Genomic DNA, 24,882 nt, shown 5'->3' with positions numbered 1-24,882 from the left:
GCAAACTCTGGGAGTTGGTGATGGACAGGGAGGCCTGGAGTGCGGCAGTCCATGGGGTCACAAAGAGTCAGACACGACTGAGCGACTGAACAACAACAAGTTTACAAGACCCAGGAGATGGAAGACGGGCAGTGGAGGGCAGTGGCTTCCTCCTGCCAGGACCACGGGGGCAGGATGGAGGAGAGCAGCAGGTGGTCACAGGCGTCCTTGCACTCCGCGAGCCAGAAGGGTCTAGCTTGGGTGCCAAATATCAAGCTTGTGAGAATTAAAAACAATTTAAAGGTAAATGAACAAATCCATAAAAATAAAAGCAGGCAGAATGACAACCAACAGGGCATAAACAAGGAATGCCAAGAGAAGCCAGGTGGTTACTTTCAAGAGTCCTCTCTCTCCTATCAAAACACTCCTACAAGTTGCCTGAAAATGCGTGGTATGTGGTGGTGGGCACCCCGGACCCAAGCATGGAGCTGGAGGTGAGGGAGATGGGCAGGCGGCAGGCAGGCCTGGGCCACACAGGCTCACGTGCCAGAGGCTGGACAGGGTGGCGGGCCCTCGGACGGAGCCTGGCGGGGCTGCATGTCGGTTCCCTCCGCCTCTCCCTCAGCACCTGACCTCAGGCCAGCCCTTCAGCCTCTCAGCCTCAGTCTCCCCATCTCTGAAATGGGACACAGCAGCGCCCACTTAGCAGTGTCACACTGGGGGGCAGGGAGAACTCTGGTGGCCAGACATCCCAGCTTCACCGACGGGGCAGAGGCTGCAGGAGCCCGTGGGAGACCTGCTGGGTCTCCTTCCCCGGGCACAACTGCCGCTCTGCTCCAGCAGGATGCCATCCGTCAGCCTGGCTCTGGGGCAAGCGGCACAGAGGGGAGCACCGCCCACCCACACATTCCCCGCGGCAACTCAGCGAGCCTCAGGGGCTGTTTGCTGGCACTGACCATGCTGGCCCATGCTGACCACAGCAGCAGCTGGCGCAGAGGAGGGACTGGACAGAAGAGCCCCACGGTGAGGACAACCCAGCGCCCCAAGACGGGGCTGTCCCTCTATTACCAAAGCCCCTCTTCAGATGTAGCTTCCCTGGTGGCTCAGCTGGCAAAGAATCTGCCTGCAGTGTGGGAGACCTGGGTTTGATCCCTGGGTTGGGAAGATCGCCTGGAGAAGGGAAAGGCCACCCACTCCAGTGTTCTGGCCTGGAGAACTCCGTGGACTGTAGAGCCCCTGGGGCTGCAGAGTCGGACACGCCTGAGCGACTTGCACTCTCACTCTTCCGATGATGAGATGGGTGGGCCTCAGACTTGTCCGGGCGCCGCCTTCGCACTCTGTAACTGGAGGTACCCAAAGCCCCGAAGAACCTTTTGCCGATGATGCTGCGTCTCTGATTGGTTGGCCTGGGCAGCCTCCCTGCCGTGGCGGAGACTCGGGGTGTTCCCTCCCACCGGCCACAGCTGGGAGCAGAGAGCAAGACTGGCCTGGCCCCAGAGCTGGGCGGGGGGTCACATCCCCCACACCACCGGCCACACTGGGGACGTCCATTCTGTTCCAGGGCATTTTTCAATACCCTCAACGTGCCTTCCGCACATGGATAAATCCCAGTGCAAAGCATGACACGATCTCCTTCCCTGTCTCTGAAAACAAGCCGATAGCGTCACACAGCTGCCTGATAAATGTTTCATGGAGGCGCTTGCCGAGAAGGCAGCCTTTGATTGTTTTCCTTGTTAGACAGTGAGGTGATCTTTGCTCCCTCGAGGGGAGGACAGGCCTGGGGGTGGGGGGAGCTGGGGCTCCAGGGCACGTGGACATTTTTACAGCCCCACCACTGAACGCTGTCGGGGACATGAAACCCACCAGTGAGGACGCCCCTGTCCACCTACAGCCCCTGATAACCAAGAGGCAGGTCCCTGAACCCCAAGCTCCCTGCTAGCCACTGGCCTCCGCCTCGGCCTTCAGGCCTTGACCTGCAGGGGCTGTGCGAGGACCAGGTCAGGGGTGGGGTGGGATGTGGCCAGACTTTAGGAGGGGCAGATTTGCACCCCCACACAGAGGGGACCCGCCTATCTCAGAGCTCAATCCTTGGCAAAACCCACACCCTGGGCTTGAAACAACAGGAATTCATTCTCCGGGGGCTGGGAGGCTAAAAATCCTAGATCAAGATGCAGGCAGGGCCAGCGAGGTTTTAGAGGAGGAGCCCACCAGACTCGCTCAGCTTCTGGTGGTCCAGACAGTGCTAGGCTTCACAGCATCAGGCTAGTCTCTGCCTCATCTCCCCGTCCCTGCCCCGTCCCCCTCCCTCCCCTGTCCCCCGTCCCACCCCATCCCTGCGGCACCCCCACCCGGTCCCCATGATCCCTGACCCCTGAGGGGGTGAGACAGGCCAGACAGGCCTGCCCTTGCCCGCTCCCTCGCGAGGGGGCCCAACCTCACAACGTGCAGCCCCTCTGAGGCACAAGGCGCCCCCCCCCCCACCCAGTGGCAGCCGGTCACCAGCCTCAGATGCCACTTCAGCCCTGAGAGCCTTGAAACAAAACTGACCAGGCCTGACGGCCCCTCCTCCCCCGCCCTCACCTCACCTCCTCCAAGGCCTTCCAGACAGGAGTGCCTTCCCTTCCACTCCTCCCTTCTAGAACCTTCTATGGATCTCCCCCCAACCCAGGAAGGATGGGGAACCCTTCAGGCACCACTGCCCCAGCAGGTGGGATCCTCCATTCGGGTGTGACATGCTTGGGAATGACATTCGGGGCAATGGGGAGGGAAGCGGGGTGACTGCAAACACCAAGCCACAGCCACACACCTCAAAGGGATGAAATGTATGTTCTGCGAATTTTACTGCAATTCAGTAAAAAGCCAGAGAGCGGGAGGCTGGGCCAGGTTAGGACCAAGGAGTCAAAGACAGAGGCTTGTCCCGGCTTGCAGGAGCGCTCGGGTCCCCTGAGGACCCAGAGCCGAGCCCACCACGCGGGCCACACAGGGGTGGGTGCAGAGGCCCATGCCCGGGGCCCCACGACGGCCCCGCACTGGATCCTCAGGCCCACGCCCACCTGCCTCCCCAGCACTAGGGCCGCTCTCACAAAAGCGCCTCAAACAGCTTGGGTTTACTACCTTGCGGATCCAGATGTCAGGAGTCTACAGTGGGTCTCACGGACTCAGATCAAGGGGTCGGCAGGGCCGGCTCCTTCCAGGGGCGCCAGGGGAGAACCTGACCTTTTCACAGCTTCTAAGATGACCCGCATTTCCCTGGCCTGTGGCCACACCCCTCCAACCTCCTTCCTCTGACTCTGACCCTCCTGTCTCCTCCTTACGTCTACAGGTGAAATTCCATCTATAAAACCTCACCTGCAGAGAAGCTTTTCCCAGTCTAGACACAGGGTCTAGGGGCTAGGAGGAGGGTACATCTTTTGGGGGGTCACCTTTCAGCTGGCAGCCCGCGGGTGCTCACAGGGTGTCCGGGGCAGCACGAATCACTCTGCACAGGGCACAGGCTCACAGCAACCTTGGGTGGCAGGGGGACGCTTCCCCGCCCACAGAAGAAGAGCCAGAGGGTCCAAGAATATCCCTGCCTAAGACCACTCAGCAAGCAGGCGGCTGAGAGATGAGACCTCCAAGGGCTGAGGGCGCCCTGGTCTCACCGTTCAATTTCAGGCCCAGAGAGGGTCCGCCCTTTGCCATCTCCTCCTTCCCAGGCATTCAGAGCCGTGATGACCCCCTGACAGGACATCCTTCAATCTGGAGGGCCAGCTCCAGCTGTGACAAGGACCCCCATCCCCACACACTGGGCTGAATGACCCCCATGGACTTCCCCACCATCACTGCTGGTCTCCCAGCTGGCACCGGGGTGCGGTGCTTAGATTAAGTCTCCTATTTATCACAACTGGGGCTTCTGTGGAAGATCAGCACACAGAGCAAGGGTGGTGAAAATGGTCATTTTTTAAAGGAGCGCGTTGGGCTCCTCTCCAGCCACCAGAGAAGCGCGGGAGAGATTCGTTAGGGCTGTGGGCTTGGTCTGCGGGTTTTCAAAACAGAGGAGTCTAGCTAGAGGAACCCCTCTTGCTAATTACCGACACCATGAAATACTCTCAAGCGAACAGTGCAGTCAGGGTTCTGCGTGAGTGTGGCTCCAGGCTGTCACATCGCCTGTGAAACCCTCAGCCTGTGCGGAGCTGCTCAAACTCGTCCGCTTGGGAGCGGCCGGAGCCCACCTCCCAGGCCCAGGGAGGGTGAGCTGTGGGGCGTGCCGGAGGGCCTATCCCCGGGTGCTGCGAAGGGAAAGGATCCCGGGAAAGTTCTGGACTGGGGCTCAGACAGGGAGGGAGAAACACGGGTGAGACGGAGCCAGCGGCACATTCAGTGATCAGGGCGAGGGGGAGACGCAGGCGAGCCGGGCAGCACTTCCCGCAAAGGCGCTGCTCCGGTCAGCAGGTCCCGTCCCCGCCTCTGGTCCGCAAACACCTTCCCGGCCCCCTCACTTCCTCCCCCACGTGCAATAAAGGGTTAATGCAGCCGCCCTAGGCTGCCCACACCCTGTGTGTCCACAGAAGCTCTGGCCTGGCTCCCGAAAGGGACCTCTGAGCCCCTGGGACATCCTGCTGATTAAAGCATCTCTGCCTACCTGGGCGGGGTGGGGGAAGCGCCCAGGCCAGGCCAGAGGGTCTGTGAAATGATGGGGTTTATGGGGGACCACAAGCCCACAGTATCAGCTGGACCTCTCCAGGGGCTGGAAGCTAAGGTCACCCCCACAGGCCAGTCAGCTGTGTCTACACGACTCACACCCAATGAGAACCAGGGCACCAAAGCTCAGGGGCCCTCCCTGGCTGGCAACTCCCATCTGTGACGTCACACATCATCCTGGGGGAGTTCAGCGCTGTCCGTGCAAGTCCTCGGGGCGAGGAGGCCCAGAAGTCTGTGCCTCGTCTCTCCTGGGCTCCAGTCTATGCGCCTTTTCCACCTGCTGACCTGGACCTGCCTCCTTTCGCTGTAATCGACCAGAACCCTGAGGACAGCGGCTTAGCTGAGTCCTGTGAGTCATCAGGCCCAAAGGGGCCCTGACAGGCCCTGTGACGTCATTACAGCAAACTGGGATACGTACTGAGCCCTCCTGCGGGCCAACGCCGACCTCGGGGTTCAGCCTCACCTGAATGAACCCTGAGACATCCCCTGGGTTTACTCCACTCCCACCAGCTCCGCGAGGAGCTGCCCACATGAGGCGCATAGCCCACCAGACTGGAGCCGGCTCTCAGCCGCTCCGCAAGCTAGACCGTCGCTCTCTGCTCACTGTCGCCCTAGGGGCTGGGGTCTTCATTCCCCATCCAGGCGGCCACTGTGCCCACATGCTGCCCGGAAGAGAGAGGGAAGAAGGTGCATTTCCAAATCCACGGGCCAGCCTCGGAGAGCTGGCCGCCACCCAGCGCAGGAGCGGCCAGGGAGGCACCTGTGTCGTGGGGCAGGGGCCCTGGGACTGCGGGGTCGGAGGGGTCAGGGGAGATGGGGACATGGAGCTGAGAAGGCCAGGGCGCCGCCCGGCCCCCCAGGGACCTCCACACTGATCAGAGGTCACCTGTTCGCTCTCAGGCCCCTCACCACTTTCTAAGCCGCCAGCAGACTCCCTGGCCAGCTGTCAGCCCCAGGGAAACTGAGGCTCCGGGAGCCAACAGACAGGGCAGTCGTGGCCTCGGCCACGGGCCTCTTGCCCTCCAGTGCAGGGCATGGGGAGCCTGACACTGTGCTCAGCCCACCACGGGACCTCGTCCACCCCAGGAGCACCCCTGGACTCCCCGACACCAGGCCCCCGACCAGGAGGATGTTTATGAGATGGGGAGAAAAGATCACACTCTCGAGTTATGTGCCAAAGCAGATAAAATGACTTCTGTGGCACGAACTCCATTCCTGCCTACACACATGCGCAGACACAGACACAGGTGGAGGACATGCCGGAACGGGGCGGCGGCATCTGGAACGCAGCCTGTCATCCGGCTAGTGGGGCAAAGAACAGACGACCATTTCTGGGAAAAAACCAACAAGAAAACACACGAACTGTCTGTGTATCCAGCAATGACTCACTTTTTAAAACTAAACATTTTTAAACAGTCCCGGGTACAGACAAAAGCTACACTGAAAACCAGCCCACGCAGCTGGGGGCCTCACAGGCAGAGCGGTGTTCTAGAACGTGGGCCAGGAGGTGGTACAGGGGTTTCATCCTAACGTTATGCTTTACACCCTAAACGTGTTACAAATATTCTCGAACACGTGTTTAATAGCAGTGCAACATTTTTAAACAGCCTGTCCCTCATCTGACATTTAAAAAAATCCTCAATTCAGTGAAACTTCTGAGTCTTTGAAGAACCCAACAGGAAAAGAGGTTCTGGGGGGGTTCCCCAATATTTGCCTCTATTCCCATGACTCTCTGGACCTGGGCAAACAGCTGTACCAAGGGGCCCGTTGCAGTGGGCATCCTGGTTTTGGGACCCCCAGTCTACGAGCGTGCAGGGACCCCCATGACAACACCAGCGGGGAGCCCTCCAGAGTTGAACCACTCTCAGAAGGTCACCTGTACCCGCCCAGGTGAGACCCCCAGTCCCTGTATCCTCAGAAGGAGTCATCTCTGCCTTCTGAAACCTCTCTCTCCCACCCCGCTGGCCCATGACCCAGAGACACTGGGGGAGGCAGGTCCCAGGCTTGAACCCCACTGGGTGTGGAAGCTGGTCTCCCTGACCCCGATCTGAGGGTCAGAATCTGCAACGACCAGGTCTCACCGGGGGCTGCCCTCCCCTGTCCCCTGTGGCCGGTATGCCCCCATCCCCACAGATGCCTCTGCCCCCTCAGTCCCAGGGTCCCCCACCCCCCAACATCCATGTGTCAGAGATCAGACCCCAGCGCCATGGAATTCTCTGCAAATCCAAGCAGGATTAAAGCCAAGGTTGGGGAGATTCCTGCCGGGGTGGGGCCACAGCTGCAGGCAGGCCCCCTGGCTCAGCCCCATCTCCACACACAAACACCGCTACTTCATTGGAGGCAAAACCCAGGTCTGACGTGTGGAGAGGGCATTTAGGTAGGCGATGATCTGTGAAAGGATTAATTTGCTGATCTTATTACCTAAATCGAAAGAGATTTTGCAGCCATCAGTAACAGGCGTGCAAGATGTCCCGGGTGTGAGCTAAAGTCTCGTTCCTCCTCCCCGCCCCTTCCAGCTGCCGCCAACAGGCAACCAGACAACACGCTGAAAATTCATGAGAAAGACCCGGGCCGAGGGTATCTGTTCAAGACTCCAGGATCTGTGACAGGGCACACGGGAGGTGGACGAAGACGAAGAGGTAGGCACCCTGCCGCGCTCCGCGAAGCTCACCTGATGCCTTTGTTCTGAGCCAAGCTGTGCAGGGAGAGTCTTGACACGGCGGAGATGACCTGCGAGGGGGAGACGAGAATACGCGTCTGTAATTTCATGAGAAAGCCGGAAGTTGTCACAGTACAGTAACGAAGTGTTTTGTAGATGTTGAGAACGGTTACTAAAGCACTTCTCATTTCAGGGGAAAAAAATAACAAAAAAGCAGAGCAAAAGATTTTTTTAGGCAAGACACCTGCTCTACATTTGTTGTGCAGGGCGCGTCGTTTCGGGGCACTAATATTTGCTGAGGGCCACGTGCACCCGGCGCCCGCCCCGGAGCCCAGGCCTGGGCTCACAGCCCCCGCCATCTCCTGCCCATCGGCCACTCGCTGAGTCCCGCTCTCCTCTCCCCCAGGAGACGGTCTGCCCCATCGGGGCCACCGCAGGTGTGCACACACATCACGACCACACAGGGCTCCCCCCAGGCTCCTGCTCTGGAAGGCACCACGTGATTTAATAATAACTCCTGTCATGGTGGGTGCTGACCCATTTCACAGGTGGGGAGATAGAGACCCAGAGACGTCAAGTGACTTGCCCAAAGTCACACAGCAGCCCGGAGTGCAGCACAGGTGCACACATCCCCGCGGAGAGCTCCCTTCCCTCCCAGCCCCTCCGATCTTTCCATATGGACCATTTAAACAGATGCCCAGCTAGCGAGGGGCTCAGGGTGTAGAGGGAAAACAAAGAGCCCCAGGTTCAGATTGCACAAGGGGATCCCAGGAGGCTCTCCCTGGATGGACAGATGTGTCAGAATCCTGGGGTCCCTGCCCCAGCCCAGTCCTCCCCTGTAACCAGCCCCCTCCAGACAACAGGACCCACCTGGCTCCCAGCCTCAGTGGCCTCAACACGGCCAGTCCACAGACCTTCAGATGACCGGGGCAAGTAAGGATGAGACTCCACAGATGGTCACAGGGAAATGGGGGCCAGGCGAGAGCACGGCTGACCCCGAACACAGAGCGTTACACGCTCGAGCGTGACTCGCGGGTCACACAAGCTGCTCACGATTCCCAGCGGGACTGACGTGGAACGTGCTGAGAGAGACCACGCACCACGGAGGCAGAGACAGGCCTCGACTCTGAGAGCCCCCTGCATGTGCACGGGTGTGTGTGTGTGCGTGTGTGCCCCCGCATACGTGCATCTGAGGTCAGGGGATGTGAACATGGCCTGTGATGACCACTGGCTACATTCACAGACACCCTCTGCTGGGCGCTGATGCCCAGAAACTGAGCCCAATGAGCCTTTCACCTGCGTCATCCGGTGAATCCTCACACCCCTACGAGGCCGGCTGTGTACACCTGGGACTTGGGAAGCCCGAGGCCAGGTCACCTCCCCAGAGCCCCCGACCCAGGTCACACGCCTCAGACCTCCTGTGAGGCGGCTCTCCGTCCAGCGGCGGTTTTTTAGAAGTGGGGAGAGAGCCCTACACTGTACAGAAGGGCCCTTTCTCAGCTGGCGAGACGGCGGATTCGGCCAACAAGCCGCGCGCTGCGCGCTGACTTCCGGGAGGGGTTCTGTTTCAGGGGCCAGTTCGCACGGAAGTCATGAATCCGAGGAGCAACAGGGCTCCTCTGTGCCTTCTCAGACAGGACTCAATGGGCCGACTGTGCAGCTGGCCCAGCCAGGGGCCCCCGCACTTGTGTGCGCCAAGAGGCCTTTCACAAATAACGAGCGACTTGGCTTCTGCTGTTATTCTTGGCTTTTAAGGGCTCTAAATATTTAGGAAGAACAAAAATTAAAGCAATATTGGTGGTGTCCTTACAGTCACTAGACAGAATGCTGAAAGTGTTGGGGCCCAAGGGTTTGGCAACTGGAGGGCACACGCCGCCCCCTCCTACACCTACCGTGGCAGACATCACCGGTCAACTGCTGCACTCCTCCACCCTGAGCCAGACACAACTCAGGATCCTGCCTGCAGAGTCCAAGCAAGACACCAGCAACGGGTCGGCATCGGCTCAGAACACGAAGCCTGTCTGCTGACCTGGGGTCGGGGCCGCGTCTCGTACGGTAGAGCCCAGGACAGCGGGGAGCTGCCACAGAAGAGCGAACCGAGGCCAGGAGACGGGTCCCTGTGTCCGTGGGTCCTCAGTCTCGGTGGACAACGCGGCTTCTGCAGCTGCCGTGACCACAGCAAGCCTCGGCCCGAGCTCTCAGCCGCTCTGCTCCAGGCTGGAGCCTGTCACTAGCGGTTAGTGAAGGGCTCTGGACTCCGGTCGCCAGACGGGGCCAGCTCCTTAAATGGGGTTGACCGTCCCAGCTCTGCCCAAGGGCCCTGTCCCTTGCTGGTCCGTCCTGCACGTCTGTGCAGAAAGGGAAATCTCAGGTCTCACCTGGGGGGGCCTGGCTCAGTGACCCAGGGCCCAGGGCAGGAGCTCCGGGGAGCAGACCCCTGAGAGCCGCGGGGTCAGATGAGGGGAGGGGCCCCCAGGTGTCGCGAAGCACCCTAGTGGCTCCCGGAGGCACCTCTGGCTGATGCCTACCCCAGAGGCATCCCTCTCCCATGATGATCAAAAAACTCCCGGCTCACAGTCCCTGCCAGCTCCCCTGAAAACATAAATGTCAAAGGATGACATTTCCCCACTTTCCATCTCCCCTTCTCGTCTGCATCCCTGATAACGAGTGAAAAGACGCACAGCTGCTCATCCTGCCCTCTCCCTCCCTCCCTCCACACAAAAGGCTCAGACTCCTGGGCTCAGGGACCCACCAGCAGCTCCCGCGGGGCCCACGGAGCCTCAGCCCTGGGCGAGCAGAGGAACGTGTGTGCAGAGGCCGGGCAGGGAATCAGCGGGAGGAGGGTGTGTGCCCACGGGGACCAGTCGTGCCGAGAGCGGACAGCTGCACGGCCAGCTCCCCAAAGCCACGGGTGTCTGTGCTGTTCACTCGCGTCTACCTCCCGCCTCGACCGTGGCCTGCGGTGTTTCAGCCCCTTTCCTTGGTGAAGGAATGGCTGTGCCAGTGCAGAGCCCGGGGCCTGAGGCCTGGACCCTGGATGGCAGTCTCGCTGGGCCCCACCAGGCGTGGACTGCTCAGACCCCGAGGCGGCGCCCCGCCAGCCTGCATCCGGGCAAACAGACTGCCAGATACCGCTGGCCAGTCGGCTTCCTCGCGTTCACGGGAGGAGCTTTAGAATGGAGGCTCCCAGGCTCAGCCCAGAGGGTGGTCGCTCCTCCTCAGAAGGTGCCCCCCGCGGAGTAGACGTGGGATGAGGTGGGGGCGGGGACCGGAGTGGTCTGGGATGCAGTCAGATGGCCTGCTGGTAGGGAACAGCCTGCACTGTCCTGGGTTCACATCCGGCCACTGGCCTCAGTCTGCCCGCCTGTGAAACCGGGACGAGCGCACCCCTCCCATGAGACTGGTGGACTCGCTGGAACGGGTGCCAGGCGTCTGGCCTGCAGCAGGTGCTCACGGACGCCTGCAGCAGCGCGTCTGCACGACCGGGGTCGAGGAGATCCACGCGGTGATTCAGGGTTGACTCACCCCCTCCACCTACTTGGGCTTCCCGGGTGGCTCAGCAGTAATGCATCTGCCTGCAGTGCAGGAGATGCAGGTTCGGTCGCTGGGTCGGGAAGATCCCCTGGAGGAGGGCATGGCAACCCACTCCAGTATTCTTGTCTGGAGAATCCCGTGGACAGAGGAGCCTGGAGGGCTACAGTCCATGGGGTCGCAAAGAGTCAGATGTGACTGAAGAGACTTAGCACACACACAAGAACCCTGCCCTCACTCGGACGGAAACACAGAAGAGGGGAAAGGTCTGGTCCAGCCTCGAGGCTCACAACTTTGTCATGACTTCAAAAGAGAAGTTCAGGATGAGGGCTGAAAAGGCAGAGACCGAAGGCCAAGGGAGGGACAGACAGACAGCGGGTGGGGACTCTGCCTTTCAAAGGCAGCATCGCTCAGAGGCCTCCAGGGGAGACAAGGTGGCAGGCCTGCACTCTGCAGCCCCTTGCCAAAGCCTCTGTTGAAACCTGGGGAAAAGCAGTCAGACAGCAGCCTTGCAGGCTGGGCCCTGAGCGGGCAGAGTCAGCTGCAGGCTGCCCAGCTTGCCAGCCCTCCTCTGCTTGGGTCCCTGGGCTGCAGCAGTCAGCTTCCTGGTGGGGCAAGGGCTCTAACTCAGGGAAGGACTCACCTCCTACCTCTCCAGGGCAGGGTTTCGAACTGCAGGTGCTGACCTGCCGGTGAGGCATAAACTCAGACAGGTCCCAAGGGCATTTTTTTCACTGAAATAGGATGAGATAGGAACAGACAAGACAAGACAGACAATATCGGAAAAGAGAAGTAAAATACCATCTCATGGACGTTATTTTCAGTCTAGAGGACACGAGTGACTTAGCTTTCCTGACTTATTCACTCATCGAACATTCAATGCGCCCTGCCAAGTGCCAGCCCCGGGCCTTCTGGGCACGTCGTAACAGAGGATGGATCAGGTTCAGGGACATTTTCAGAGCTCCAAGAGCCCCAGGAGGCTCCCTCCCAGGAGATGGGGTGGACCAAAATTGTGCCCCCATTTTACAGACAGGAACCGAGGCCCAGGGACCCACAAACTCGCTCAAGGTCATACTGCAGCAGCCATCACATCTGACCTTCAAAACAGGCTCCGAGCTGCCTCTTCACAGACAGAAAAACTGCAGTTCACCGAGTTCATATGATGGCCTAAGACTGGTGACTGCAGGGATGCTTGAAGAATGTTTGGGGATGTGGGTGAGTGGATAAGCAGAGAGGTGGGTGGGTGGGTGGATGGTGTGTGGTTGGAGGGAAGGACGGATGGACAGATGGGTGGATGGACAGACAGGATCAACAGCAAAGGTTCCGATGAGAACCTGCCTCCCAATCCTACATCTTAACTATAAGAACTTGAGCTATCATCTATCAAGCCCTTACTAAGTGCCACGCGATACGCTATGATGAACATGACGCAAACATGGTTCCTGCACGTAATATCTCTCCCCCACTCTCCACACTTCAGACACAGACACTGGGGTCTCGAGAGAACAAGGTCTGTGCTGGCCGCTGCCGTGCTCCCATCACGGGAGCCAGCAGTGGGCAACGAAACCCCGAGCTCCTCTTCCAGGCCCCCTGCACGTCTCCCAGCCTCTCCCGCAGTTACTGAGGTCCACCTGATGGGAGCAGACCTCCCGGGCGCTACTCTCAGGCATGGCTCACAAAGCTTCCCTGCTTCTGGGGTGACCTCGAAAGCCTCAGGTTAAAGGGATTAAAGGAGGCAAAGCCGCCGGCACACTGGCTCCCAGAAGGCCTGCGCGACACAAGAGGCCACGCACGCACGCGTGTGCGCACGCACGGCACACCGGGCCGTCCCTGAATGGTCCCCCGTCTCCGGTGGAAGCCGGCCCAGCCCAGGTGCCGCCTGCCGACACCGCTGTCACCAGGCCGCGCACCACTCTGCCCTGGGCTCCACGGCACCGGGCTCTCGAGTTGCGGGATCTCAGTTCCCAACCAGGGCCTGAACCCACAGTCCTGAACTGCAAGGCGGATCCTCAAGCACCGGGCCAGCAAGTCCCTGCCCTGCAACTCAGGACGCGAGCCGAGGACCCCACAGAGATGATCCAGAGGAAGGATGGGCAGGGACTTTAAAAGGGCTGACTGCCCAGTCGCTGGTCGGCTGGCGAGTGGGCGGGTCCGTCAGCCCCGCGTGGTCAGGGGGGCGCCCTGCCGTTCTGAGGAATCACTAAGCAGGAACGGCACAGACAAGGAAGACCCCCTTATCAGCCAGGACCAGGCATCGCAGGCACACAGCAGTGCCTCGTAGCCAAACGGAGCCAAACGGCCAAGATGATCGAGCTCATTTAAATACGTTGCCCCGGAAACTCTCTATCTGCGGGGGAAATCTACAGCCAACACGGCTGCATATTCAGAAGCCAATTATTATAAATAGCATTCTCCGGCTCAGCCGGCATTGACCTGCTTTTTCTCTTTTTGCGTTGAAAGCAAGGTCAGAGACATTGGTGCCCCTGCCTTCAGATCACGAACGGCGGCGAGGAGGGACTCATGATGGACCATGGGCACCCACTTTCCGTGTACAAACTCTGCCTCCAACAGGCCGGGAAACAAAAGCGGGTGGGGAACGCGGTCATCTCAGCCACCACCTTCGGCATGGCAGCACCCGGGGGCCCTACAGATGGGGTCTTCCTTCAAGGGAGCCAGGAGGCTGGGAGATGGGAGGGGGCAGGACTCCAGGCCCCAAGACAGCGAAACAGCAAAATGAAAACCCACTCGTGGGGCCAGGTGACTGGTGGCAAGGGAGGGCGGTCTGGTTGTCCTTAGGGGAGCTTCAGAGTGACTTAGGAGGAACAAAGAAGGCTAACCAGAAAGAAAAGTCTATCAACATCTCGGAACTGGACACTGCTTTGTCCTGCCCTTGAACCGAGCTTCCAGTGAGACTTGAAACCACTCCCCACATCTAGCTTCCTCGTTTGGTGGGTCCAGATCAAGAAAAGACGCTCAAATGCAGGGAGAAGACACCACCCTGAGCCTCAGGACCAGCAGCAAGAGTCTCCACGCCTCAGGCTCTGCAGGTGCTGACGTCTGTGACAGGGACAGACAGAGGGCTGAATGCTGACCTGCGGGACCCCCGAGCCGGGCGCCCTACGGGGCCTGAGCCGGTGGCCTCGCAGGGCCCTGCCCGCGGCACACCTCCAGGGCAGTCAGCGCCTGCATGCCTCGGTCCCTCCGTGCGTGGACCCGGCCGTCTCCACAGCCACCCGCCAGAGGGGCTGCTTGTCTCTGCAAGATGAGGAAGCTGAAGCCCAGAGGGTACGTTGACGTGACTGAGGCCTCACCGCTGGGGTCAGGGGCCACGCCAGAGTCGGGCTCCCAAAACATACAGGAGGCCCCGCAAAAGCAGGGACACCAAGCGTCTGTCCTCGCCGCCTCCCGGGCCAGGAGAAAGCCCTAGCCCCTGCTCACCCCGGGCGGGTGGTCATGGGGGACAGGCTGGCTCCGCTGCCGGCTCTGTCCTTCCCCAACCGTCCGCCCCAACCGCCAGGCCCCAGTTTCCTCCTGGGAATGCGACCTGGTTACCCTAAGGGCTCGGAGCACGTCTAAGAGTCCTCGGCACACACCGCACAGACAGAGGAGGGGCTGAGCAGAAGCCCCCAGGGACGCCACAGCCGGGAATAGCCCGGGGCCAGGAGCATGGAGAGGCGAACCGCCCGGGGCCCTGGAGACCAGCTGACCGCCACACTGAGCCCAAAAGGGGCAGGGGGCAGGGGGCAGGGGCCCCGCATTCCGCCCCGTGTCCGCGGCCCCCAACACCCACTCCTTCTTTGTGTCTCTGAGGCCACACGGGGTGGGAGCTGAGGCTTACTATCCCCTCCGTCCTGACACTGTAGGAAGAGCTGCAAGAGGAGGGCTGAGAGGCAGACCCCGCTCCCTGGTGCCATCCCCTCCCGGCCACCCCAGCCAGCAGGGAGGGTGCCAGCCCAGCCCCGGCACCTCGAGGAGAAGCAGTCCCAGGACGAGTCAAGGCAGGAGAGGCCAGGGGCAGCGCTCCGTACGCCTGGGAGCCAGGAGAGAAGAGGCTGGGAGGGAAGCTGGATCCAGGTGCCCTCATGGGGCACAAGGGGCCGGGAGAGGGTGGAGCGCCCAGAGCCCCCATCGCGGGATCCCTGCCATAGGCAGTGTCCATCCAGGGGCCCCGGGCACTGACCATCTGTGGTCCCTGATCCGCAACATCGGGGCACGGGACTGGGAGGAGGACCGGGACAGAACCTGGACTAGAGCTCTTCCCGACCAGGAAGGTTTGCAGGAATCAGCCAGGAAACCGCAAGTCCGTAGCAGAAGGAGCTTAGCGACCGTCTGGTCCAGAGTCTTCACTCTGCAGACGGGAAACCTAAACCCCGGCTTGGGAGACACAAGCGATCGGCAAAGGCCGCCCAGGACCCTCCAGGCAGACACAGCACAGGAAGCAGGGATCCCGTTTGGAGTGCAAGGCCCTGGCCTGATTGGCCTCGTGACAACCACTGCGGATATGTGTCCAGCCTGCCCCGGCCAAGTCTTTACGAGGCTTATCTCTATTTAACAATTTAAACTCCCCCTCCTCCTCCTCACTACATCCACCAGGAGACACTTCTGCCAATCTTCCCATTTCACGGAGGAACAATTGAGGCTCAGGATTCACGGCTGAGAGAGGGTGAGCAGAGGTGGACCCAGCTCGTCCATCTGCCCACGGGACCCCAGATCTTCAGCCCCGCCCCGCCCCGAAAGGCGGGCTCATCCAGCCCTGATCGGAGGCCAAGAGACAGCAGCCTCGCCTCCAGGCATGAGAGCAGGGTTGCTAAGTGAGGCCCTGAGGCTCCTGAAGCTGAAGTTCCAATCCTTTGGCCACCTGATGCGAAAAACTGACTCACTGGAAAAGACCCTAATGCTGGGAAAGATTGAGGACAGGAGGAGAAGGGGGCAACAGAGGATGAGATGGTTGGATGGCATCACCGATGCGATGGATAAGAGTTTGAGTAAACTCTGGGAGTTGGTGATGGACACGGAGGCCTGGTGTGCTGCAATCCATGGGGTCGCAAAGAGTCGGATGTGACTGAGCGACTGAACTGAACTGAGGTTCCCGGGGGCCAGGAAGCGCATCAGACCACAAGGTGGCTTAGGGAGCTAGAGGAGTGGGTCCTCCTGGCCACTCACTGTCTGTGAATGCAGCTTCCCCCTCACCCTCAACACCCCTCCCTGTTATCACAGCTGCAATGATGACTGATAACGCAGCAGGAAGGGGAGCGGGCTGGGCCTGCCCTGCCCCATCTGGCAGGTAAGAGGTGAGCCGAAGGCATGTCAAAACGTAGGCGGTATCTCAAACCCAGCCGCAGACAGGCAGCTGCACGGCTCCCCGCTGATCCGAGGCGAGGCCGCCCAGCGGTGTGAGTCACTGCCCAGAAGGCACCAGGATCCCAGGGGCAGGACTAGAGGCCCTGCCCAGGCCTGGGATGCCGACACACTTAACAGAACAGCACGGGGAGGCAGAAGGACGCCCAGCCCCAGGTGAGGGCCTCCCCCTCCCCAAAGGCCCCCACTGCACTTTCCCTTCTCATCCTGGGGAACCGAGGGGCCAGACGGCAGGCGTCTACACAGCCTGCTCCCCGTCTACACAGCCTGCCCCGGGAGCGGGTCCCCGCGGCCCCGCCCAGCTGCGACTGCCTCTGCTGTTGCACCGATTCCTGTCTCAGCACGGGTAGTTTGTCTCCAGCACAATCCCACGGGGTCAGGACCATCGCCCCGCCTTTCCAGATGAGGAAACCGCGGCCCCGACAGGCGCCCTCACTTGCCGGGGACCATCTGTAAGAGGCGGCCCAGGCTGGCTGAGCCCAGGCCCCTCTGAGAGGCGGCATCTGCATCTGCACTCCATCCTCACACTTGAAAGAGCTGCTGAGAAACAGGGAGTGGATCCTGTTTCCCTCCATCCCCTCCCAGAACCGCAGCTGGGGGCACCAGTGCTGGGGCGGTGGCTGTCCCCACACACAGACCCAAGGGTGCCCGACCACAGTCCCCGAGGCTGGGGACCCACACCCCCGGGCAACCTGGCCCTGCCGCTGAGAGTCAGCCCACGAGCCGCGCTCAGAGCCACACCAGCCTCACAGGGGCCTCCTTGAAGGAGCCAGCACGCAAGTGGGCCTGAGCCCTGACCCCCAGCCTGAGCCCTGACCCTGGGCCCGAGCCCTGACCCCCAGCCCAATCCCTGACCACGAGTATGGTGCTGGGCTGCAAAGTTACCCGCCTGGCTCACTGAATCCTCAGCCACATGAGGTGATACTCTGCCCCACGTCAGATAAAGAGACTGAGGGTCAGAGTGGTCACCTACACACTAGCAGAGACAGCTGCGAACCTGTCTGGTGAGTGCCCCAGCCTCCGGTCTAAGCCTGACCCAGGAGTGCCCCGCCCCCGCCTCGGCATTTCTGGCTCGCGGGCTCTAGGCTCTGGGCCGGCCCCATCCATCAAACCCCCAGCTGCTAATGGGGACGAGGTGACAGCAGCCATTACCTGGAGAGGGCCGATGGGTTTCAGAGCTGCTTCATTGCCCTCCCTGATTAATGGCCATTTTAATGGGAAGGGGAACAAAAATTGTATCTTTTATACCATGGCGATAATTTTTCAATACACACACTTATCTCTCAAGTGATGACTTAGTAACTCCGTTATTAACTGCTAGCACAACCCCAGTGCCCTGAGCAGCGTGAATCTCTTCACCCTCGCCCGCTCCTTGCTTCTGACGCCAGCGCCTGAAAAGCCTTGGGAGCTCTGGCCACCCTGCAGTATTTTCTCTACTTTCTCCCTGGGCTTTCTGACAGCAAAGGAGGGTGCGGCTCTGCCCCCAGCTCCTGGAGCAGGGGAGAGCTCTGCCTGAGCTGTGTTCACACTCCCGGCTCTGCTGATACCCCGCAGGAGGGGAAGCAGGGATGTCGGGGGTGACTGTTGGCACTGTGGCAGCCACGCAGCTGTGTGAGGATGGTCCTGAGCAGCTACACAAGTTAGAGGGCAAAGTGCAAGCCCAAGTGTGTTTGTGGCTAGGTGGGTGTTTCTGGAATGATCTGATGGCACTGAGCATTCAGAAAGCCCATGCTGAGTCTGACAAATGGCGGTCCCTGTCCATTCCCAGTGGAGAAGCAAATGCTGGGCATAGCTGAGTCCCAAGCGCCTCACCTGAGAAATGGGGGCGACACACACCCTCGCGGCTGATGAGGCCCCTGCACCTTGGGTTCCCTGGCACAGCCACAATCACCACTTCTGCCCCTCCTGGGAGTGGCCCCCTGCTTCCACACCTCCAAGTCCACCGTGCTGGTCTGTCATTGGACAACAGTTAGCCGTCACTACGGACTGAATGTCTGCATCCCCCCCAAACTCATGTACTGAAGCCCTACTCCCCGATGCGTTTGTTGCTGGAGGTGATTAGGTCATGAGGGTGGAGCCCCATGAAGCGGATTAGTGCCCTTAGAAGAAGAGACTGGAGATGGTCTCTGTTTCTCTCCAACACCTGGGGACACAGAGACAGTGTTCACAGCATCCTGAGCTGATGGGACGACCCCGAGGAGACGGTCCTGTGGACTGTGCCCACAGCCAGCCTATCCCCAGGAGGGTAGGGAGAGGTTTTCCAAATGGATCCACAGAGCCGCAGGCAGGGGTGGGGAGGAGCTGCGGGCAGCCGCTGACTGTGGGCTGTGGGGTGCCCACTTCCCTTGCTCATGTGTCCTACAAGAGGGAGCTGGGCTCGGGGCCTCTGCCCAAGGTCTCCCCGCGGCCCTGGCCAGGCATACCCCACTCCCATTCCAGGGTTCCTGTGGCATAGCCTCCCACGGGGGAAGAGGTCCAGGCTTGGCACCACTAAACCCAGCTTCATATCCAGCTGCAGTGTCCCCGCAACCCTGGCAACGCCCTCAGCTCTCGAGGGCCCCGGCCCTCGTGTGTAACGTGGCAATGATGACACAGCAGGTTCTCCCTCCTCACCCGCATGGTCGACAGGGTTCAGCGAGCAGCAGGACATGCCAAGCCCTGTGGAGGGACGAGAGGTCAGAGGGAGCTCCTGGAGCTCACAGGACCCAGCGCGTGCTCAGTGTTGCAAGGACAGGTGCACCAGCCGGAGACCTAACCGACATGGGAGGCAGGGGGCTCCAGGGAAGGCTTCCTGGAGGAGGTGCCACCCAACCTCAGACCTGAGGGGCGAACGGGACGTGGCTGGGTGACAGGCTAGCGTGTGTCAGAGTAAATGAGGGCGCCCTGCCCACAGGACAGCCTGGCGCCTGACACTGCGGTGTGCAGTCAGCTCACCCCAACCACGAAGAACCCTCCCCTTCGGGAAGCAGAGTCAGCGCAAGACCCCTGCAGCCCGGCATCTTTGTCCAAAGGAAACCCTCCACGGGAAAGAAGCCTACAGTGACTCTCCCTCCCCTGCGTGTGCTGATGGAGGAAGCAGCTGGAAAACGGGCCAAGCTCCGGACTGCGCCCCCCAAAGCAGTTTCCTCTCGACTCCTGCCTACTCCTGGCCCATCGGGGCCTTCCGGCACCAGCCACCGCACGGATTCTCTTCCTATTAATACTTGTGAGGAGGCTTCAAAGATGCATTTTTTTCCCCAGAATAGATTCTCCATGACCACAAGAGAGGAGCTGGCCCGGAGTGGAGGAGAGAGAGCTGCTGCCTTGGGGGGAGGTGAGCAAGGACTCACCAGAGCCCCAAGGCCCCGGCTCGGCCTCCCCAGCCAGCCTCACAAGGGCTGTGCGAGGAATGCTGGCCCCAGCAGGAATCCAGTCTTTAAAACGCCTGTCTCACCCTGGAGGAGCCCACGGGCACGTGAAAACCAGATGCCACACAGGGCCCTGTGGGGCCCTGGCACAGAGCAGGACATGCGGGAGCTCCAGGAAGCACGACAGAGCCGGGCCTTCAGCTTCGCTAACACTCCCTGCTGGCTGATCAACGGCCACCAACGTCCCGAGCTGGAGGAGGAGGATGACGCCAAGGGGACACGCCGGCTGCGGGGACGGGAACGCCATCCTCTCAGCTTTCTGTGAATCTAAATCTGTCCTGATAGCAGGGTCTGTTTGAGGGAGCTGCCCTTTGGTTGGGGTGCAGAAGGCAGCCTGCTCGGCCCCCTTGCCTGGCGGCTCTCCAGGACTCTGGTTGTGGAAATGGGGTCAGGAGGCAGATGACAGCTAGGGGCCTGGATCCCTGAGGGTCCCTCCCTGCAGGTGTCGGTCCCCAGGTGCTCCCATGATGGAAGCCGCAGCCCCACTCCCAGAGGGGCCGTGGTTCAGGCACGTCACCGAGCGGCCGGGGGTGGCCAGGCCAGGCCCTGAACCCAGTCCAGCGGGCTCTTCCCACCAACAGCGTGGCTGGAAGAATTACATGCCCATCAAACCACCTGCAAGACAACGGGTCCAGACACCAAAGGGCACAGCCTTCCGCAGGCCGGAACCCTCGTCTGCAAGTGGATGACCCACAACAAGGCCTGTCTACACCTGTTCTGGGTTGTTCTGTATCCACAAACTTCCTCCCCAGAAGAAGGATGCTCGCCAGCAGCACAAAGGGAAAGGAGCTGCCCAGGTCAAGAACTCCGGGAACCCAGCCCCCCATTAGGGGGCACTGCTGACAGTCTGGGGGTGGGGGTGGCACAGAGAAAGGACCCACCGCTGGGTGAGCCCATCAGCAGCCCAGCAGAACCCACCCGGGTCCCAGCGGCCCGTGAGGGCGGCCTGAAAGCCACACAGGACTCCAAGCTCCCCCACCCCCCACCACAGTGCATTTAACAGCAAAGTGTATAATTTAACAGTCGATATTTTCATCCCAGACCGGAATTAATTATTTATTGTCCTATCAAAAGCAATCTATCTTCTGCACTGATTCAGATGTGGCAGCCCCTTCCCCGCCCTGGCTGGCATCCCAGCAGAGCTGGGGAAGGTGGGTCAGGCCCCCAGCAGGCACTCAAAGAGCACCTGTGATGTGCCCAGCAGGCCCTGCTCCCTGGCGCGGAGCCGGGGCCAGGGTCACCGCATGGCATGTGGTGCCCAGCAGGTGCCCAGATTGCATCGGGGGTTCCAAGCGAGGATGTGAGGGTTTCAACCTATCCCAGCCCCTTAGCTGCTCCCACCTGGGATGCATCGTGAGAAACACCGAGCAAGGAGGAGGCGGTGGAGGTGGGGGCTGCTGGCGCAGGCGGAAGGTAAGGCCTCACAGATTTTACATGCGGCCGACAGAGCCCGCAGCCCTCTCCTCCCGTGATCGGCTGGGCCCTCCCCTCTCTTGGGCACAAGCCAGATCCAGTCCTGGCCTTTGCCAGAGTCCCCACCGCTCCCCGCTGGCCGCCTCTCCCGCACACTTCCCTGGTATCCTCACGCGGCCCCTCCAGGTGCAAGGGGCTGGAGTGGACGTGGCCGGGCCTGGCAACTGCGCAGGGCCAGCTACGGGGCTGGGACTTCCTAAGAGGTCCTGGCAAGGCCCCCAGGGAGAAGGAGGGCAGGGCAGAGGAGAAAGACGCAGAGCGGGGAGGCCTCAGGCCCCTGCCAAGGGGGGGCCCTCCCCAGCCCATCCGTGCCCCTCACACCTTGACTCGGGCTTCTGGCGTCCAGAACCGGGACAGACAGCTCTCTGGAGTTGTGAGCGCCTGGAGAATGGTCCCTGGCGCGGCAGCCACAGGGCACTGTGAAGGTCGCAAGGACAAAGACCTGCCATCCCAGCCCGCAGGGGTGGCCCTGCCAGTGCTCAGCTCAGAGGATGGGTCACCTGAGCCTGCTGCCGTTACAGCCAAGCCTGAGGGTCCCTCCAGAGCCCACGTCCTTCCCGAGACCTCGAAATGTGACTTTGCTTGGAACAGGGGCCGCTGCGGTGTAATTAGTCACAATGCAGTCATTCTGGGGCGGGGTGGGCCCTTCCCGTGATGTGACTGGTGTCTCCATGGGGACACGGGGAGATAAGGAGACGTGTGACGACAGAAGCCCAGGAGGGAGGGACGCAACCACAAGACAGAAACCCCTGGAGTTGCCAGGAGCCCGAGGGACCCTCCCCCAGCGCCTGCAGAGGGAGACCACCAAGAGAGACCCCGCCCCTGGAGCCTGCGGGTGGAGCTGACCCCCCAACACCTGGCGTCCAGAACCGGGACAGACGGCTTTCTGGAGCTGTGAGCGCCCGGTGAACAGCCCTTGGCACGGCAGCCACAGGACACCGCACAGAGCTGAGGGTCGCAAACACTGGCCCAGGGTTGAGAGTGCTGACTGCTTGGGGGTTAGAGCACCACACCGGAGCTGCTCCGGGGGCCCCTGCAGCAGAGGCAGCCGGCGGCCCAGGAGGACAGCACGGCTTCACCCGGGGAGGAGACGGGGCTGGGGCATCTGAGTGACCCAGCACGTGTCGTCCAGCTACATGCAGCGGCCGAAGGGCACATCCCTGCCAGTCAGGGCCTGACCAAACGTGGTCCGCTGGAGAAGGGAACGGCAAACCACACCAGTATTCTTGCCTTGAGAGCCCCATGAACACAATGAAAAGGCAGAAAGATAAGACACTGGAAGATGACCCTCCCAACCCCCAGGTCGGTAGGTGTCCAGGGTGCTACTGGGGAAGAGCACAGAAATAGCTCCAGGAAGAGTGAAGCAGCTGGGCTGGGGCAGAAATGATGCTCAGTCGTGGACGTGACTGGTGGTGAAAGTAAAGTCCGACGCTGTAAAGAGCAATATTGCACAGGAACCTGGAATGTTAGGTCCATGAATCAAGGCAAATTAGATGTGGTCAAACAGGAGATGGCAAGAACGAACATCGACCTTTTAGGAATCAGTGAACTAAAATGGACTGGAATGGGTGAATTTAACTCAGATGACCATTTATCTACTACTGGGGCAAGAATCCCTTAGAAGAAATGGAGGAGCCCCCATAGTCAACAAAAGAGTCTGAAATGCAGTACTTGGGGGCAAGCTCAAAAACAAGAGAATGATCTATGTTCATTTCCAAGGCAAACCACTCAACATCACAGTAATCCAAGTCTGTCCCGACCAGTAATGCTGAAGAAGCTGAAGTTGAACAGTTCTATGAAGACCTACAAGACCTTCTAGAACTAACACCAAAAAAGACCCAGAGCACAGATTCCACTTTTCCCGGAGGCCCCTGCCTGGCACCCTGGGTCCCAGAGTCCCTGCATCCACCGAGGTGGGGCTGCTCCCACGGGGACCTCCTTCCCCAAGAACGACCTCCCGCGGCTCCACCTCTGGGCCCCCACCCCTCGATCCTTCCATCTTAAGTCACGAGGAGGGGCGTCCCTGGGGCTGCAGGAGGCTTCCTGCCCCGCTCGCTCCTCAAGCACATGGATCCTGCATCGCTGCCCCCTCCATGATTCATAGAGGGTCCTGGCTCTGCAAGTCCAGCCTGGGGCTGGGGAGATGACTGCAGGGGCCACACAGCAGGAAGTGGGGGGAGGCAGCAGAGCCAGCTGGGGCCCGTGAACACTGACAGGAGCCTGCTGAAGCAACCCGCTGTGCTGACCCCTCACTGCCCCCACCACGGCAGGCGTGGGTTCCGTGGGAGCAGCCCCCGGGAGAAGGGCTGCCGCTGGGGTAGTGAGCGCCCCGCCTCGGGAGGCATACTAGAAGCTGGTGCTGGCACAGCAGGCGATCAGACAGGTAGACTTCCCAGATCCAGGGCCACTGTGGAGGTAAAGGGCCTGTAAAACCTTCACCTGAGGCGGGAGCTGGACCATAAAGAAGGCTGAGTGCCGAAGAATGGATGCTTTTGAACTGTGGTGTTGGAGAAAACTCTTGAGAGTCCCTTGGACTGCAAGGAAATCCAACCAGTCCATCCTAAAAGAGATCGGTCCTGAATATTCATTGGAAGAACTGATGCTAAAGCTGAAGCTCCAATACTTTGGCCACCTAATGCAAAAAACGGACTCACTGGAAAAAGAGCCTGATGCTGGGAAAGACTGAAGGTGGGAGGAGAAGGGGACGGCAGAGGATGAGATGGCTGGATGGCATCGCTGACCCAATGGACATGAGTTTGAGTAAACTCTGGGAGTTGGTGATGGACAGGGAGGCCTCGCGTGCTGTAGCCGATGGGGTGGCAGAGTCAGACACGACTGAGTGACTGAACTGAACTGAAGCCCGCAGACAACTGACAGCTTGGATTACACGGGTTCCAGCAGCTCTCGTGGCTGTAAAGAGGGCATTCAAAATGAGCGGCAAGCATTCAGGACACTAGAACTGAAGCAAAATAAAACGAACAGAGACACGTGGACCTGCACACACCTGCCAGGCCCTGGGGAGGCCCCGGTGAGCGAGAGCAGCGAGCGTGGCTGCCACCTCTTCCTGCCGTGACTCACGCTCCAGCGAACCTGGCTGCCCCCTCCGCCGGGAGCCCCAGCCCCTCCTGCCTGACCCCAGCCTCCTCCAGGCGCCCCTCGAAGGTCACTCATCCAAGATGGCTTCCTTCTGCCCTCGGGCCTCACTGCAGCCAGCCGGCTGTCCTCTCGGGTCCCTCCATACGCTTCGGGCGATGGGGAGGCCCTCCCGCCCACAGAGTGCAGCGGGAACCTCCAAGTGTTCCTGTCTCTTAACCCTGGTTGCCTGGTTATCTGAGAACTCACCAAACTGTCCCTGTAAAACAGATGCTTTTTCTGCAAATGCAGGATACCTTAAGAAGTCATGTTTCAGAAAACCACTAGCTTTAACTCTAGAGAGTTCAAAGACATTTAATCAGATCTATTCATTCAAAGACACACAGCTCAAGGCCTTCTGATGGGATGGACACGGTGAAAGCTGAGACGTACAGGAAGGAGACGCCTGCAGACAGGCAGGGGTTGCCCAGGGACGCTGCGGCCTGGCCCCAGGTCTGCACACAGCCTCCCCCACTGCAGCCCAGCCAGACAGGGCACGAAGGAGGCTACGTGGGAGGGGCAGGTTCAGGGCTGGCCCGGCTCACCCTCGTCCCTGTAACCCAGAGACTCCACTGCAGCCACGGCGGGTGCAGCACCTCTGCCTGCAGACAGGCGGGGTGGGGCTGACTCGAGCCCCTGCAGAGGCCTCTCTGCACACTGGGA

At 60.5% G+C, this 24,882-nt stretch overlaps 1 protein-coding gene across 8 annotated transcripts in view; it reads right to left on the bottom strand.

The window, feature by feature from the left end:
- Positions 1–24,882, bottom strand: part of VAV2 (vav guanine nucleotide exchange factor 2) — a 187,151-nt gene that overhangs the window by 78,635 nt on the left and 83,634 nt on the right. For 7 of the 8 annotated variants that reach the window (XM_086324195.1, XM_086324190.1, XM_086324192.1 and 4 more), the window contains one exon: positions 7,331–7,389. In XM_086324195.1, coding sequence (XP_086180321.1) covers positions 7,331–7,389 — 59 coding nt within the window. Of the gene's footprint in view, positions 1–7,330; positions 7,390–21,408; positions 21,753–24,882 lie in introns of those variants that run through there. The other variant, XM_086324196.1, reaches the window with a different exon arrangement.

This window comes from Bos grunniens, chromosome 11, assembly GCF_055505025.1.
Source record: "Bos grunniens cultivar Pamir isolate PY7600 chromosome 11, Bosgru_T2T1.0, whole genome shotgun sequence".
In the NCBI taxonomy this organism is placed as follows: Eukaryota; Metazoa; Chordata; class Mammalia; order Artiodactyla; family Bovidae; genus Bos; species Bos grunniens.
This window is presented reverse-complemented; position numbering and strand designations above follow the sequence as displayed.